Source organism: Eschscholzia californica, unplaced genomic scaffold, assembly GCF_041429995.1.
Source record: "Eschscholzia californica isolate CP2 unplaced genomic scaffold, dmEscCali1.0.p SCAF_2, whole genome shotgun sequence".
In the NCBI taxonomy this organism is placed as follows: domain Eukaryota; kingdom Viridiplantae; phylum Streptophyta; class Magnoliopsida; order Ranunculales; family Papaveraceae; genus Eschscholzia; species Eschscholzia californica.
Window position 1 is genome coordinate 53,177,947 of NW_028238309.1, and position 18,066 is coordinate 53,196,012.

The 18,066-nt window shown below is 38.9% G+C and overlaps 1 protein-coding gene across 1 annotated transcript; it reads right to left on the reverse strand.

The window, feature by feature from the left end:
• Window positions 1-11,613: 11,613 nt before the first annotated feature.
• On the reverse strand, window positions 11,614-14,863 carry LOC147558989 (uncharacterized). Its single transcript, XM_086659131.1, has one exon. The coding sequence runs from the start codon at window positions 14,861-14,863 to the stop codon at window positions 11,852-11,854; it is 3,012 nt and encodes a 1,003-aa protein (XP_086515257.1). The 3' UTR covers window positions 11,614-11,851.
• Window positions 14,864-18,066: the final 3,203 nt, after the last annotated feature.

Here is an 18,066-nt window from a genome sequence, read left to right on the forward strand (position 1 = left end):
TCTTGAACAACTAAATTAATGATACGACATACACACTTAACAAGAACTTTTTGGACCGAAAATTCATTGATGTAGAACACAGCGGAATTTAAGAATAAAATAAACTAATACGAAGAACGATAAAATAACTCTAAATAACTGTAAACTCGATTAAACTTGATTGGGTTTTCTCTTCAACATCAGAATAATGGACAAACTAGATATCCTTTTATAGGATTCTGGACTTTCCTAGATAGACTTGAATTAGACTTTCCTAAATAATTAAAATACTGCAACTTCCTAAATAACTAGACTCAAATCTGGACCTTTCCAATTATTGGAAATACTAAAATAACATAATTTCCTAAACCTAAATTCTCTAATAATCATACTAAATTTGGGACTTCCTAAAACTATTCTCCATGGCCGGTTGGCCCATGGCCCGGTTTGGTCATGGAAAAAGCCTCCACGCCGGGTGCCCCTGCATCAGCTTCCCCTTCTCCCACGAGGTTCGTCCCGAACCGTTTCGACGAAGAAAATAATGTGAGCCGCCCGTATACGCTGAATTCCGCCATGGCGATTCGTAATTCCCACTTCGAACGATTTTTACATTGAATCTGAAGGAGACGAATTTGGCAAAAAGGGCCAACTTCAATTCCAATCTCATATGCCACTGAATCAATTATAGTTTGAAGAGCTACACGTCGGTCTACTTCCAATAAATCAACATACGGAAAAGGGGGACGTTGGCGTTCATGTGCAGCTACATCCTTACAATATTCTCTAGGGTGAAGTATGAAATTAGGGATTGAAATAGTTCTAAACTTCTCACTTCCAACATCAAATGCAATTATACATGCACGTCGATCATTTGCACCCAAAAGAAGTGCTCTAGTGCTCCAATATATAGAACCACTAACATAAACCGAAGGACAGCCAGCAGCAACAAAATAAGGTGCCACTTCATTGATCCTTCTCCGTCTATTAAGCTTATTACAATTGTCTTCTCTCCCGACTCTAGCGGCTAAAACTGTCAACACCTCACAAACACTATATGATATACTCTTATCTAAGGTATAAAATTGATGTAAACCAACCAACTTGTATTCACTGCAAGCAGGATCGTATCCAAATTGATAGTTTGATTGTGAGATGAGTAAATTGTTATATGTTTCTTTGTTTACTACCATTGGTTTAACCAGTGGTGATTCTTCTCGAGTACTGATATTGTACAAACGAGGAGTACAACCAAACCTTGAGTCAATAAAACAAATCAGGCCATTAATGGAGTTTGTTATTATTTGAGGATAGAATGACATTGCTTTCCTTATGTTGTAAAATTGAATGGAGGTCGCTGTTGCTGCTCTTGTTTTTCCTTCTTTATAAAAATCTTCAAATAAGTCACATGTCAAGAAGATGTCCCCATCATATTCTGGTTTATAATTTTGATTTGGTAGTGTAGCGATTAAATAGGGATTAGGTTTACGTGATTTTGATCTGGAAAGGTGTAAATCAATGAAGTTTTCATCTTTTTGAATAATAGAGTTCCAACTTTTCCGGACATATTTGAAACGAAGAAGGGATTTGACTGGTAATCTGGTTAGTATCTCATATACTATTGTATAATCATGAACAATAACATCACTGCCACTACTGTTAATAGGAGAAAGATATGGAATAATAACAATACCTTCACTGTTCTTCTTCTTCTTGAATTTGTTGTTGTCGTCTTTGTTGTTGATAGTGGAAGAAACTGCATTCATCATCGTGTTGGGAGGTGCCATTCGTAAAGATGGAGCAGAATGATGGAAGAAAATTAGGGTTTCCTTCTTTATTGATGGAAAAAGAGAATGATTCACCATTGTTAATGGGATGGAAGATGAGGGTTCAATGTCGGACTGAAATTGTTTAACAGTTTGACGACCATCTTCTAGGTTTTGTGTTGGAGTTGGCGTATTGGTTGTCGGTTGAAAAGTAGACAACGATGAGGTTTGTTCAAATATGGTTATATGAGGAAGTGTTTGGTCTCTAGTATCCTCGAGTTCAACGTGTGGACCTTCTTCATCTAGATAGTCATCTTCTGTTTCTTCATGTTCTTCTTCTTCTTCTTTAACTTCAACTTCTTCTTGAGCATCTTCTTTAACTTCTTCATACTTTTCTTTTTCTTTTTCCTGAGGAAAAGATATAATCGACGAGGAAGATGGCTGACGTATTGTTTTGACGTCGTTACAATTATGTAGTATCTTATCCAAATCGGACTTTAGGGATAGAACCTTCTCTGAAAAACACGGTTGTGGTGGAGGTGGTGAGTAGTAAAGAAAAGATGATTGTGTTGGTGGTGGCGGTGCCGAAGATGGTAGAGGCGGTGAACACGGTTGTGAATAATAAGAGTACGAAGTTGGTGTATAAGAAGAATATGGATGTGAAGCTGTATAAGACAATGGTGGGGGTGTTGACGGTGATGATGAATACGGTGGTGAATTCGGCGGTGGTGAATGATTAGAGTACGGAGGTGGTGTAGAAGAAGAATATGGATGTGAAGCTGTATAAGACAATGGTGGGGGTGGTGACGGTGATGATGAATACGGTTGTGGAGGGGTTTCTCATTCGATTTCTCCCGGATTCCAATGATAATTGTACGAGTCGCTATTCGCATATAAACATGAAGAACATGAGCATTGATTCGTTATCTCTTGATGAGTATAATTTGATTGAATATAATCATCTTGACGAATATAATACGATTGATACTGATGTAACTGGTCTGGAAAAAAATTTCCAGAATCATTAGCCAAAAACTTTGGTGGCTCTGAATACCACATGATGTAGAACGCAGCGGAATTTAAGAATAAAATAAACTAATACGAAGAACGATAAAATAACGATAAAATAACTCTAAATAACTGTAAACTCGATTAAACTTGATTGGGTTTTCTCTTCAACATCAGAATAATGGACAAACTAGATATCCTTTTATAGGATTCTGGACTTTCCTAGATAGACTTGAATTAGACTTTCCTAAATAATTAAAATACTGCAACTTCCTAAATAACTAGACTCAAATCTGGACCTTTCCAATTATTGGAAATACTAAAATAACATAATTTCCTAAACCTAAATTCTCTAATAATCATACTAAAATTGGGACTTCCTAAAACTATTCCCGGTTTGGTCATGGAAAAAGCCTCCACGCCGGGTGCCCCTGCATCATTCATTAACATGCCGAGTTTGAAATTAAGACATTGCACTTGTATTAGCACTAGCATTATCAAAAGTAATACTAATACATATACCAATAACACCACATTCTCTAAATATGTTACATATGCTTTGATATATTTGACTACCATCATGAGGGTGACTACAAAATCGAAGACCAATAATATGTTTACACAAAATTCAAGTCTCGGGATTAATATAATGTGCGATTACAACTAGATAACCAAATTTGTTGATACCAATCCATATATCAGGAGTAAAAAAATTCCTCCTTTCACATTTTTTAGTTCATATATCACAAAGTAAAATTTGGTTTTAAAAAGTTTCATGATGTATTTTCCTAGTGGGGTCCGTGTCTCTACTAGTTTTACGATACAGGAGTTGAATGGATTTTTTAATCCGACGTTCTAACTTTTCGTCTTCGCAAATTGTAAGGGTTGTTCACGATACACTATATATAAAGCTAATGCTTCCTCATTTTACGACTATTATATGTAAATAATGGATGGGTACTACTAGTTCCAACTATGGTTGTTTGTGTTGGAGCACCTTCTTCATGCTTAGGTATGCAAGTTTGTAAAAGCCGTTTTGAAGTAGATAACCCTTTCGAAGGGTATTCGACATTATCTCTTTTGCAAAGTTTACAAATGACCCTCGTGTATTTATTCCCTTTGATCGTTCTTTCTTCCACCGTAAAATAAGTCCACACATCGGATTTCGATTCTCTCTTAGATTGTTGGGTTCTAGGAGTTAGGCTTGTTACACTCAGTCTTTCACCCGACTTAGGGACATTATCATGTTCCAAGGGACTATCAAAATCATAGTTATCTAAATTAATATTAACATTATCAAAGTTACCATAACAAATGAGAGGGTAAGAGAAGAGAATTGGTTAAAAAATATAAATAGCTTGATAAAGAAATAAATTAGTTACATGGTAAGTTCATATAATTAATTGAAGTCTTTGAGTAATTGATCACTACTTCACTAGAATAATAAATTGATCACTTGTAGTCTTGAATAATTTATCGCCAAAATAATCAATTGAAACAATAGAGCTGTTTATATTACTTGAAAATTGAAACATGGTAGAAAATAAGGGTTGATAAATGAAGACTAGAGAGGTTGAAGATGAAATTTAGAGAAGTAGAGATGAGAATTTTGAGTGAAAATGGAGTTAATATGATGGGATATTTATATATAAACGAGGGGGGGGGGGGGGGGGGGGGATATCCCCAACAACAAAAAAAACGGCTAGGTGGGGCCAAAAACCCCCCAAGTAGCCGTTTGCCACAAAAAATTGAAAATCTGACCGTTGAGACGGACATGGGACGGGTCAGGCTATCGAGCCTGGCCCGTCTCAAAAACCCGCTAGGTCGGGCCTAACTCGGGGGTTTTTCGGGACGGGCCTAGCCGGACGGTTCAGAAACAGAGGCCCAACGCGGGACCAGGTAGAAACTTGGGTTTACGTGGCCCGTTGTCCGTTCGGGTCGGACTGGTTGTTGATGTCAAAAAATGGCTTTCCGTTTATCAGTCAGAGAATTGAGACTTGATGCATGGATATTCTGTCTAGGTGATCGATATTCTTTCCTCTGACTCCGAGAATCTTGGGGGGGGGGGGGGGGGGGGAGAAACCTGCAAAGGGTTCGAAAACCTCTCCGACGCTCAAGACAGTCAGATTGCTCTTTGCAGTTAAAAGATTGAGTATTGAGTGATCCTTGAGGAGCAATAATGCTTACCTTGGTGAAAGTGATGCGATGCCCTTTTATAGGCCGAATTAGGCCGACTGTGATAGACGGTGTAGATGAGGTGGTTATAATCCACCGTTCGGGATTTAGTCTACTGTTCGTAGTTAAGGTTTGTCTTTTGGTTTATCGCGTATCTAGGATAATTGGAAGTTCCTATGTTCAAGGATACTTCGTAAATATCATGCCGAGTTGATAGATCTTCGAGGAGATGTGTCCTCCTTTGAGACTCTTGAAGCCCAAGTTACTTAAACATCTTTAGGAAGATTTGAGATTAAGTCGGTAAGCGTGCATGCGCTTCTGCCTTCACATGTTCAGGGTGTAAGGTATCGGCCTGGCTTACGTGGACCTCCTATAGTTCTTGAGAATCCCAGGACAGAGCTAGTTGTGTTTTAGGCAGAATGGACTGGAGCTCTTTAGCTGATCTTGCCGACCTCCCAGTTCTGGGCTTAGCTGACAGATCTTTTCGGGCCCAGCAATCTTGATGCCTTGAGACGGGTTGACTTGTTGGGTTCCTGGTGTATTTTTGACTTCTTAACGTCAGTCAACGGTTGACCATTTTACGTATCATCAGACCCAACCCGGACTGCCCTTTTAAACACCATTACCTATTTAATACATAACCACAATGTTTACACAGAATTCTAACAACACCCAACAAGTAGGCATGTATAGGTTTGCATTAAAATTCTCAGTTGCAAATTTTCATGTATATTAAGTAAACAAGAAATTGAATTTTTCTAAAAATTTATTAACAAGAAAAATTAAGTTTTTTGTTTTTAGGCACCACATAAATTCTCAAAATATTCTTCAAAGTCAAATTTATTATTTAGCCTATTTGTCAATGACGATAATGCCTCTATTTTAACAATAAAATTCCTCCTAACCCAAAGAAAAGAAATTTGAAAGCTCGGAGAACTCAATAGTAGAGGATGAATTCAACTTTTTTGAGCCAATAAAGAAACTCCTCCTCGTCTGGTTGCAAAACCTGTAAAGAACTCGAAAACCTCTCTAACACTCAAGTCAGTAAAAGATTCTTGCCGTTAAAGAATTGAATCGACTGTAGCTTTATATAGGCTCGTTTGGCCCATCGTTCATAGCGGTGGAAATCCACTGTCTAAGAAAGAAACTATTATTCATTTATTTGTAGTCATGAGTAAGTGTTTCCTTGTTTTGGGTTTATCCCGTATATTTGATAGATCGTATTATCGATCTTGTAGATTTCGTGGGGAAGTTTCTTCGTAAGAGATTTTTTAGTTCCAATTTATTTAGATTCTTGATATATTTTTCTCCCCAAATCTTGGATTAAATGCAAGCTTAAGTCGGAAATACCTAATTATATTTAGAGCCTTGGCCGGGTTTAGGCGCCTAAGACACTCGTACCAACCCTCCAGTTCTGGACTTAAGTGACAGAGCTCTTCCGGATTCACCTCCCTGATGACTTGAGAAAGGTTGACCCACTGGAGTCTTAGTATTTTCTTGACTTATTGACCTAGTAAACTGATGACCAATATTTGGATCATGACTTTGCCAGAGCTTGCATACAACTTGCATTTGCAAGAGTTTGTAAGAGCTTGTAAACTGTTTGCTAGAGCTTCAAGCATTTGGAAGAACTTGCAAGAGCTTTGGAAGATCTTGTAAAAGCTTGTAAACTACTTGCAAGCAATTTGAATTGAAGCATTTGTATTAAACATAGAAGATCATATATTTTCGTTCTCTATAGTGGCAAGATCAAACGCTTAACAGAAACGACAATGAGGAATCTTATATTTTAGGTTTGCAAGCTATTATAACCTTGTTTAGAAAGCATTACAAACCATTATAACTTTATCACAAAGGATTGAAAATAATTTGCAAAGCATTGCAAACAATTGCAACTGCTGCTGCAAAGTATTGCAAAGGTTCACAAACCATCGCAAAACCTACTATAAAGCATTCCAAAGTTTCGCAAACAGTTGCAAAACCTATGACAAAGCGTTGCTAAGGGCTTGTGAACTATTAAAACTGAATTTAGGGTTAGGTTATCTTCCTTTTGGTTTTACCTTCAAAGTTAATGGATAAACAAGCTTATTTTAGGGTTCTGAATCATTTTCGAACTTTCAAATGAAGAACAACAACCTAAAAGAGATTGCGAAGATTTAAACAACAAAATGTCATATATATATTAAAAAATCAAAATAAAAAATCAACAATCTCACCCATATTAGAAAATCAAAGAGAATCATTAATATCCTTAAGTTTGTTCAGTTTTAGAGAGAGAGAAAGGGAGAGGGAAATCATGTTAGGTGGAAAGAGAGAAAGGGAAATTTAATCTCAAGGTTGTTTTGTCTTTTCACTATGCTAGAAATTTACGAAAATGCCATAGGAAGATGGAGACATTAATGGATCATTTTTAACAAAGAAAATTTTATTTAGGGAGATTTAACCGAATTTCCCACAACTAAATGTGTAAAACTTTATTTTTTTACAAATTAAATGTTATTTCTCTGGTATAATGAAAAACTAAGAATCTGATCTTCCTGTCTTAATGAAAATAGGAATACACTTTGTAGTGTGTCCTTCTGGAATAAAATTCTTACTTATTTCTAAAACTAATTCTAGAAACTTTTAAATTAAAAAAGTATAATTTAAAATAAAAATTAAAAAAATTAAAGAAAGAGAAATCTGAGACGAGTTATCTCTTTCTTTAAGGCAGGGAACACTCTGGTATTAGTACCAAAACCAGTCAGGTGTTTGTCTCCCAAGATACAACGACTATATATATATACCTTTCAGTTTGACGACTAAGAGTACTTCAAATTTCTGAAAGTGTGTGAACTTTGAACAAGCTAAAAGAACAACAAATGAAATTGACTTCTTAAAAACTCTAAATGTAACTTTGAATGCTAAAAATTTCTTATTTAGTTTGCTGAATTCTATTCGATATTTATAGAAGTATTGGCAACATTTCAAATGCGTGCCTACAGAGGAATGGATGCTTCCCAACAATCATTTTTGAGTCTTGGCTTCGGGTGCGATCTTGACTGTCAGATCTCAAAGGATTTATCTAAATCTCGGGCCTGTAACACCCACTGTTAGATCCTCAACGGATCTATCTTAAGGGGGAGGGGCGGGGGGGGGGGGGGGGGGGATCAGATCTATGATCGTAAAATTAAAGGCTCAATCGCTCATTGTTGCGATGCGTACGTGCGAAGTGCGTTCCTTTAAAGCTCCATAAACGCCCACACCACGCGTGCATGATGCAATCAACGCAAAACACCATATCATTTCAAGGACTATAGGACACATACATGGAAGAGTCTATATAAAGAATAACACTTACCATATATTTTAGATGTGGGACTAACTCAATAATCCCGGTTTAGAGTTAGTTGTTCTCATACCAAACTAATTTATCAACAACTCATTCATATGAACCGGATTTAGACAAACTTTAAGTCTCAATCCAAGAGCTCCGACGAGACGAATCCAACAAGACATTTTACTCGAGAGTTTAATTACTCTAGTGCCCTCAAATTTAGAAAGTACCTGTCAAGCAGCTTTTGAGTTAGTTACTGATTCCAATATTTAATGCCATAGGAGGTCTTTGGTGATCTTACAAATTGACAGTGAGACTGATAATTGTATTTGCGAGTTTTATTATAAAGCTAGTAATAGAGTTTTATTTTCAAATTCCTTCTAAACAAAACTTCGAGAAAAATATATTATCCGTACTGATACTCACTGCAGTAAACTAATATAAGATATTATGTAGTCACAACTTCGTCGATGTATAAAATCAAAAAATAGATGCCTCAACTAAAGAGCATAGCTTATTTTTTGTAAAATAAAGAAATATAAAACTCACGCCGAAAAATAACTCTGATGAAAGGGACACTTGGGGGTATCATCATATTACTAAACATATTTATCGAAACCCATTTATTTAATATTGAATAATTGTCATGATAAATAAAATACACAATATAACCTGCGGGTGCAAATTACAGGGAAATTCAAGAAAGGGAAACACAGAAGGATTGAGACTACGAGCTACAAAGGTGGAAATAGTGATTTATAATAAAATGTTGGTGGTGATGGAGACATGTAGACAAAGTTATCAACAACAGTGGGTAAAGGTGTGGGCATGATTAATAGTATGGTAGAAGAGGTGAAGGTGAGGGTGGCGGTGGTGATTTGTATTCGTACTTAGGTTCAACTGCAGGGGATAGAGGTGGTGGAGATTTGTAAACGTATGGTAAAGGCGGGGGAGAACTGTAAACATAAGGTGGTGGTGGTGACTTGTATTCGTATTTAAGGGTCACTGTGGGGGATGAAGGTGGTGGGGATTTGTAAACGTAAGGTGGTGGTAGTGGAGAACTGTAAACGTATGGTGGTGGTGGTGATTTGTACTCGTATTTTGGAGTTACTGCAGGGGATGCAGGTGGTGGAGATTTGTAAACGTATGGGGGTGGTGGTGGAGAACTGTAAACATATGGTAGTGGTGGTGACTTGTATTCATATTTAGGAGCTAAATCGGAGAAGGAGGTGGTGGGGACTTGTAAACATATGGTGGAGGTGGTGGAGGTGGTGGAGGTGGTGGAGGTGGTGGAGAACTATAAACGTATGGTGGGGGTGGTGGATAACTGCAAATGTATGGTGATGGTGGTGACTTGTATACGTATTTTGGATTTACTGCAGGCGATGGAGGTGGTGGAGATTTGTAAACATATAGTGGGGGTGGTGGAGAACTGTAAACATATGGAGGCGGTGGTGGAGAACTTGATTGCTCCAGTAGCTAAATTAGTTACTGCTAGAGTTTTTCCCTCCATAGCCGCCATCAGAGACTGGTATCTTCACCAACTTAACAACAATAAAGCCTTTCTCTAGGTGATCTAAATGAACAAGTCTATATGAAACTTCCTCCCGGATTCTCCTCTCAAGGAGAGTCCAACGTTTGTAGCCTCCAAAAATCATTTTATGACCCTAGACAAGCATCCCAGGAGTGGTTTTCCAAGTTTTCTTTCGTTCTTTTATCTAAAGGTTTATCTCAATCCAAAAGTGATTTTTCTCTATTTACGTATTGTTCGGCTTCCACTCAGATATTCATTCTCGTCTACGTCGACGATATAATTTTTACATGCAATAATGATGTTTCCATTTCGCAACTCAAAACTTTCCTTGATCATACCTTCTCTGTTAAAGGTTTAGGCCGCTTATAATATTTCCTCGGTATAGAGGTTTCTCGATCTTCTAAAGACATTTTTCTTTGTCAGCAAAAATATGCCCTCGATATAGTCAAAGAATTCCGGACGCACTGCTTCCCGTCCCTCTGGCTTTCCTACGGAACAAAAACTGCGTCTCAGTCCTTCTGATGGGATTCCTTTACAAGACCCATCCTTTTACCGTCGACTCATTTACCTCACCGTCACACGCCCCAACATCACTTGTGCAGTAAATAATTTGTGTCAATGTATGTAGACTCCAAGTCAAATCTACTTAGATGCTGCTCATCGTGTGGTTCGTTACCTAAAAGGCTCCCTTGACATGAATCTTTCTCTTCACTGACAATTCTCTTCACATTACTGATTTCAGTGATTCGGACTTGGCGGGTTGCCCATCTACTCGTCGCTCTACCACTGGCTAGAGAGAGATAGGGAGGGAGAAGATGAAGATTAAGGAGCAATGTCCATGAGTCGATATTTATTGACTAAATTTTTATTCCTCAGAGAATTTTCTTTATTCTCCAAAGCCGCGACCTATTGAGAAAGAAGGAATAAGAAACCTTTTAGGTTCCTAAAGGGATGATCCATATATAAAAGGTTAAAGTGAGTATTTGAAATAAAATATGATGTCTGCCGATCTATAATGAAACATAGAGATCTTGTATAAGACTTTATAAGGGTTTAGAAATATTTATGGACCTTGGATTGGTTTTGTTTCATACGTTGAGCTTAAGTTCTTCATGGGCTCAATTATTGGACCCAACGTAATTTTATTTAACAGGGAATTGGCCGAAGATTCAAATTTTTTTCCCAGTTAAAAAGATAAGGTATAGTTTTTTTGGTTAAAAATCCAAAATTTGTATTTTTTGGTTAAAAATCCAAAATTTGTATTTTTTGGTTAAAAATCCAAAATTTGTATTTTTTGGTTAAAACCTTAATATAGTTAGCAAAGCACATTGCAAGCTGTTGCTGTAAACCTCTTGCAAAGTTGTTGCAAGGTGTTGGAAATCTCTTGCAACATCCAGGGAGTTGAAGACTAAAAATAATTGAGCGATCTTTCTTTCTCCAACCGAAAAGTTTATAGAAAGTTTTGACAAAATTTCTTATGTGTAAAAAATCTTTCCTTTTTCTTACCAATTAAGTAGCATAAGACGCCTTTAGTGATCCTACAAAGTGCTAGTGAGACTCATATTTGTATTTGTGAATGTTGTTGCAAAGCAAGTTTAGAGCTTTGTTTTAAAATTCTGTCTAAACAAAAAATGCTGAAAAATAACATCGGTGGTACTCAATGAAGATAACTAATATATGATATTACCAAGTCACAACTTGGCCGATATTTCAAATGAAAAATAAATGCCTCAACGAAAAAAAATGACTTACTTTTCTGAAGTAAAGAAATATATAACAAACAACAAAAATAATTTTGATGAATGCGAATTAATGTACGAGTCATATCACTGAAAATATTTCTCGAAACATATTTATTTGATTCAATATTGAATAATTGAAATGACAAACAAAATACAACATATTAACTGCTGGTATAAATAGCAGGGAATCCAAAAAAGACCAGAAAGACACAAGAATTGAGATTACAAGCTACAAAAGCGGAGATAACGATCAATAATAAAACTTTGGTGGTGGTGGTGATGAAGACATGCAGACATAATTATCAGCAGCAGTAGATAAAGTTGGGGGACATGATTAGTAGTAAGGTAGAGCAGGTGAGGGTGGTGGTGGAGATTTGTAGACGTATTTAGGAGTTACTACCGGGGATGGAGGTGGTGGCGATTTGTAGACATACGGTGGTGGTGGAGGTGAACTATAAACGTATGGTGGTGGTGGTGACTTGTATTCATATTTTGGAGTTACTGCAGGAGATGGAGGTGGTGGGGATTTGTAAAGGTAAGGTGGTGGTGGTGGGGAACTGTAAACGTATGGTGGCGGTGGTGAAGTGTAGTCATATTTAGGAGCTACAATTGGAGAAGGAGGTGGTGGGGATTTGTAGACGTATGGTGGGGGTGGGGGAGAACTGTAAACGTATGGTGGAGGTGGTGGAGAACTGTAAACGTATGGTGGTGGTGGTGACTTGTATTCGTATTTAGGACTCACTATAGGAGATGGAGGTGGTGGAGATTTGTAAATGTATGGTGGGGGTGGTGGAGAACTGTAAACATATGGTGGGGGTGGTGACTTGTACTCGTATTTAGGAGTCGCCGCAGGAGATGGAGGTGGAGGGGATTTGTAAACATATGGTGGTGGTGGAGGAGAGCTATAAACGTAGGGTGGTGGGGGTGACTTGTATTCGTACTTTGGAGTTACAGCAGGAGATGGAGGTGGTGGGGATTTGTAAACATATGGTGGTGGTGGTGGAGAACTGTAAACGTATGGTGGTGGCGGTGGAGAACTGTAAACATATGGCGGTGGTGGTGACTTGTATTCGTATTTGGGAGTTACGGCTGGGGATGGAGGTGGTGGCGATTTGTAAACATACGGGGGTGGTGGTGGAGAACTGTAAACATATGGTGGTGGTGGTGACTTGTATTCATATTTAGGAGTTACTGCAGGAGATGGAGGTGGAGGAGATTTGTAAACGTATGGTGGTGGTGGTGGAGACTTGTAAACGTATGGTGGAGGTGGTGGAGACTTGTATACATATTTTGGAGTAACGACTGGCGGAGGAGATGGGCATGTACAATGACATGTTGGTGGTGGTGGGGATGTGTAGTGGTAAGTCGGCGGTGGTGGGGATGTGTAATGGTATGCAGGAGGTGGTGGTGATTTGTAATAGTATGTTGGAGGCGGTGGTGAATTGTAAACATACTTTGGAGTTACAACTGGTGATGGAGGTGGTGGAGATTTATAGTAATATGGTGATGGTGAAGGTGGTGGTGGAGACTTGTAAACGTATGGTGGGGGTGGTGGAGAACTATAAACATATGGTGGGGGTGGTGGAGAAGCATAAACGTATGCAGGTGGTGGTGACTTGTATTCATATTTAGGAGCCACTGCAGGAGATGGAGGTGGTGGATATTTGTATACGTATGGTGGTGGTGGTGGAGAACTGTAGACGTATGGTGGTGGTGATGGAGAACTGTAGACGTATGGTGGTGGAGGTGACTTGTATTCGTATTTAGGTGTCACTGCAGGGGATGGAGGTGGCGGGGATTTGTAAACATATGGTGGTGGTGGTGGAGAACTGTAAACGTAAGGTGGTGGTGGTGGAGAGCTGTAAACATATGGTGGTGGTGGTGGAGAGCTGTAAACGTATGGTGGTGGGGGTGACTTGTATTCGTATTTAGGAGTTACTGCGGGAGATGGTGGTGGTGGAGATTTGTATACATAAGGTGGCGGTGGGGGAGAACTGTAAACATAAGGTGGTGGTGGTGGAGAACTGTAAACATATGGTGGTGGTGGTGATTTGTATTCATATTTAGGAGTCACTGCAGGGGATGGAGGTGGTGGAGATTTGTAAACGTATGGTGGGGGTGGGGGAGAACTGTAAACATAAGGTGGCGGCGGTGACTTGTATTCGTATTTAGGAGTCACTGCAGGGGACGGAGGTGGTGGGGATTTGTAAACGTACGGTGGTGGTGGAGGAGAACTGTAAACGTACGGTGGTGGAGGTGGAGAGTTGTAAACGTAAGGTGGTGGGGGTGACTTGTATTCGTATTTAGGAGTTACTACAGGGGATGGAGGTGGTGGAGATTTGTATACATACGGTGGCGGTGGGGGAGAACTGTAGACATAAGGTGGTGGTGGTGGAGATTTGTAAACATATGGTGGTGGTGGTGATTTGTATTCGTACTTAGGTTCAACTGCAGGGGATGGAGGTGGTGGAGATTTGTAAACATATGGTGGGGGCGGGGGAGAACTGTAAACATAAGGTGGCGGTGGTGACTTGTATTCATATTTAGGAGTCACTGCAGGGGATGGAGGTGGTGGAGATTTGTAAACGTAAGGTGGTGGTGGAGGAGAACTGTAAACGTACGGTGGTGGTGGTGGAGAGCTGTATACGTAGGGTGGTGGGGGTGACTTGTATTCATATTTAGGAGTTACTGCGGGAGATGGTGGTGGTGGAGATTTGTATACATACGGTGGTGGTGGGGGAGAACTGTAAACATAAGGTGGTGGTGGTGATTTGTATTCGTACTTAGGTTCAACTGCAAGGGATGGAGGAGGTGGAGATTTGTACACGTATGGTGGAGGTGGTGGAGATGCGTAAACATATGGTGGTGGAGGTGAAGGTGATGGAGGTGGCGGTGATTTGTACTCGTACTTAGGTTCAACTGCAGGGGATGGAGGAGGTGGAGATTTGTACATGTATGGTGGAGGTGGTGGAGATGCGTAAACATATGGTGGTGGAGGTGAAGGTGATGGAGGTGGGGGTGATTTGTACTCGTACTTAGGTTCAACTGCTGGAGATGGAGGTGGTGGTGATTTGTAGACATATGGTGGTGGTGGTGAAGGTGATGGTGGTGGTGGAGATGTGTAAGCATATGGTGGTGGTGGGGACTTGGAGTCATATGTAGTCTCAGCTGCTGGAGTTGGTGACTTTTCCTGGTAGGCTGGTGGTGGTGGGGAGGAGTATCCATCTAGTAGTGGGGTTTTCAAATCTGGGGTGGTAACAGAATCAAGGGAAACATCAGCCATGGCAACTTTGGCTATCAAGAGGATAGCCAAAGTATAAGCCAGGCAAGGCCAGAGCCGAGCCATGTTGGACAACAACTTGATTACTCCCTGGATGAACAGGGAAGGAAGAGGAAGATAGTGAAGAGAGTTTGATGATATGAATGGGATTTCTAAACCCTTTATATAGTGAAACACATTGACCTTCTCTCTTCCCTTTGTTTGATTAAATAAACAAAGACTGTTGCCAATTTGTGTTAATTGAAAGAGAGGAATAAAAATGGAGTCCCACTAACTCCCATGTTCTTCATTTTAAGCTAATACTTTAAATCCAGAACATTAGAGAGATCAAGTCAATGTTTTTAGAGATTACCACATCGTTTGGGGCTCATGAAGACATGCTCTCACGTTGCCATCCTATTACAAGAATTATTGTTTAATCCTTTATTGATTGATTCGAATTCTTGTGTAATTTGGATTGAGAACCCAGAATTTTGATATAATCTTGTTGGCTTCTTTCTCAGACCTCGTTATTTTTAAGCTTTCTTGACTACAAAAACGAAGACTATTTTTGTCGATTCAAGTCCGTCGTAAATAGAGCCTAGTAGTAGGAAAAAGGTTTTTTACAACGAAGACAACCCGTCATAAAGTGGTCGTAAAAAAGTCGTAGCAAATACCTTTTTCGAAAGCTACCATCGTCGGAAGAAATACAGTTTTGACGCATCTCCAAAGTATCCGAAGTCCCATTATTTTCGACGGTGTGTTTCACTAAATGCGTTGGAAAAAGTGAGGAAAGCATTTTCAACGGCTTTCCTTTCCGTCGAAAAAAGTTATGTTTGTTTTTTAAATTGTTTTTCCTGTTTTCTGCTGCCACTGCTACTACAGTCCGCTGCAGCATCATTATCCATTACACAATACAAACCTGCTTACAAAATAACATAAAACCTGCTGAAAATACAAAATTAAACATTTTAACCAAACATTCACAAGAATAGCAAAATAAAACTAGTGAATATTTCATTAGCGAAGTCACATACATATAAAATAACGAAGTCAAAAGCCCAAAATGTAAACAATACTATTGGTTCCATAAAAGTATACCGTAAAATAACGAAGTCAATAATGTAAACAATAAAACCAATCGAGTTTAAAGAGCGGTCAAGATTCAAAAGTCCAATTGATATTCCATTCAATACCCTAAAAGGGCGGTCAAGATTTAGAAGGCTCTCCTGGCAAGATTCAAAAGTATAAATTTGATTAGGGAATTAAAGAAGATCATGTTCTGGAATGCCCTAAAAACAAATCAACATAACCGCTAAATCAATTCAAAGTTCTCAATCAACAATTGGTAAATTCCCAAACAATGCACATAATTTCTGGAAACCTTAATTAACTTATAAAAGACATTAAAGGAGAGAGCAATAGAAAAACTTAATTAACTTATTGAACTAGTGAGAGAAAGATAGATAAAGAGAGCGTCGGGTTTACCTTGCCAGGAGAGCCTTCTGGTTTCAACAATCTTCAGATTTTTCGATTCCACAATCTTATGGTCGTTTCAACAACCGATTCGACAATCTTCTGAGAGTCTTCTGAGAGAGATAGAAAGAGAGAGAGAGAGACAGAGAGAGAGAGAGAGAGAGAGAGAGAGAGAGAGAGAGATATTGGAGAAGTGAGAGAGGTGTAGAGGGAGTCTTCCGTGATAGAGAGTGAAAGAAGAGTTCCAGAGAAAGAGAATGGAGAGGGAGAGATGGAGACAGTTCGATGCAGGTGAAAGAATGCGAGTGAGAGATCGAAATATTTGGAGGGGATTGATTTTAGGGCAACTATTTTCGATGGACGAAGTCGACGAAAATAGTTTTCGCAGAAAATATCAATGAAAATTTGGCGAAAAATGTTCGCGCCAGGAAATTATTTCCTCTTCCGACGGGGAAAACGTTTCCACCGTTACAAACTTATTTTCGTCGGTACATGATTTACAAGCCATCATGATAGGGACTTTTGCTGACAACAAGGAGAGTCGTCGGAACAAAGTAATTTCTGCAAATAGCAGCCCAAGTATTTCTGTCTGTTGGTTAGTACAAACCCGTACTTAATACCGACCACTTTCGACGGAATTCAAATAATTCGTCAGAAATAGACTTATTGCCGACAGTATTTCTAGCTTCTGTAAGAAAATCATGATTATTTTCGACCTCTCTTCGTGCTTTGTCAAAATAGATCCGTCACAAATAACACGTACTTTTGTAGTGCCACCTATTTGAGGGAGATTCATTTATTAGAGCTAAACTTCATATAAATAATATCTGAACTTGTGTAGCATTAACCATTTGAAAGCTTGAAGGACCGCGAGGATTTCATCATTTCCTATAGTCCGACACCAAGTAATTAATGAGAGATTTGCAGGTTGCAATACATAAATGGTGCTTATTATGAATTACTACTCATATTCCGAACAAGGATGGTTGAATTATTTTTTTCTATCCATTTCCTTTCTATGTTTTTAAATGCTTATCGTCCAGTATATTTTAGGTAAAGAAAGCTAAAAACATTATTTTTATAATTTTTTTAAAAGCAGAGAAGTTAGGATGCTAAGCCAGTATCTTGTCAACTTCGACAAAGTCAAGATCTCAACGAATTGACGTAAGTTGCACGTGCCAACTTCATCCACATGTATAAAGAACGAGTCTTTGATAGATGCAACAGAGAGGTGCACCAAAACGAGCTCTGCCCCAGGAGCTTTACTTTAACTAAAGAGATTGTAGGAGGTCGGTACGAGTTTCCTAGACACCTTGAACTTTGTTATAGCCTATAGGCACACATAGAGGTGGATCCGAGTAAGCGCTGCTCAGCCCAAACAGATGGAGCAGAGAAGTCTATAGAAGTAAGCTCGACACCTTGATCTTTGCTCTGCCAGAGGGAATGGCGGTTACACATAAAGCTAGATAACACCAAAAATTTGTTTTCCTAATTTGAGAGGTTACTGAAAAAGATATGATCACCATAAGTGATTCTTGCTTTGTACAACAATGTCACGTGGCTATCCATTGATAGTGGTCCATCACCGCCTCAGAAACCTATAAGTATCTCCTAGGTATTCCCTGGAAAGGGGTCCCGATCCAATCCTTACAATTGAATTGATTTAGCTACTTCCTCAAGGAACTGACCTGAGCATGTGAGAGTCCTTAAGGTACCCCCACCCCATCTCAAGTCTTTATTACACTAAGAAGAAGGAATCGATCAAGAAATACAAGGTTATTTTCCTACGCTTATCAGAAAATCACTTTTTGACA

Bases quoted from the DNA above. Each gene is read 5' to 3' on its own strand.
- LOC147558989 (XM_086659131.1), bottom strand. From the start codon at position 14,863: ATGGCTCGGCTCTGGCCTTGCCTGGCTTATACTTTGGCTATCCTCTTG.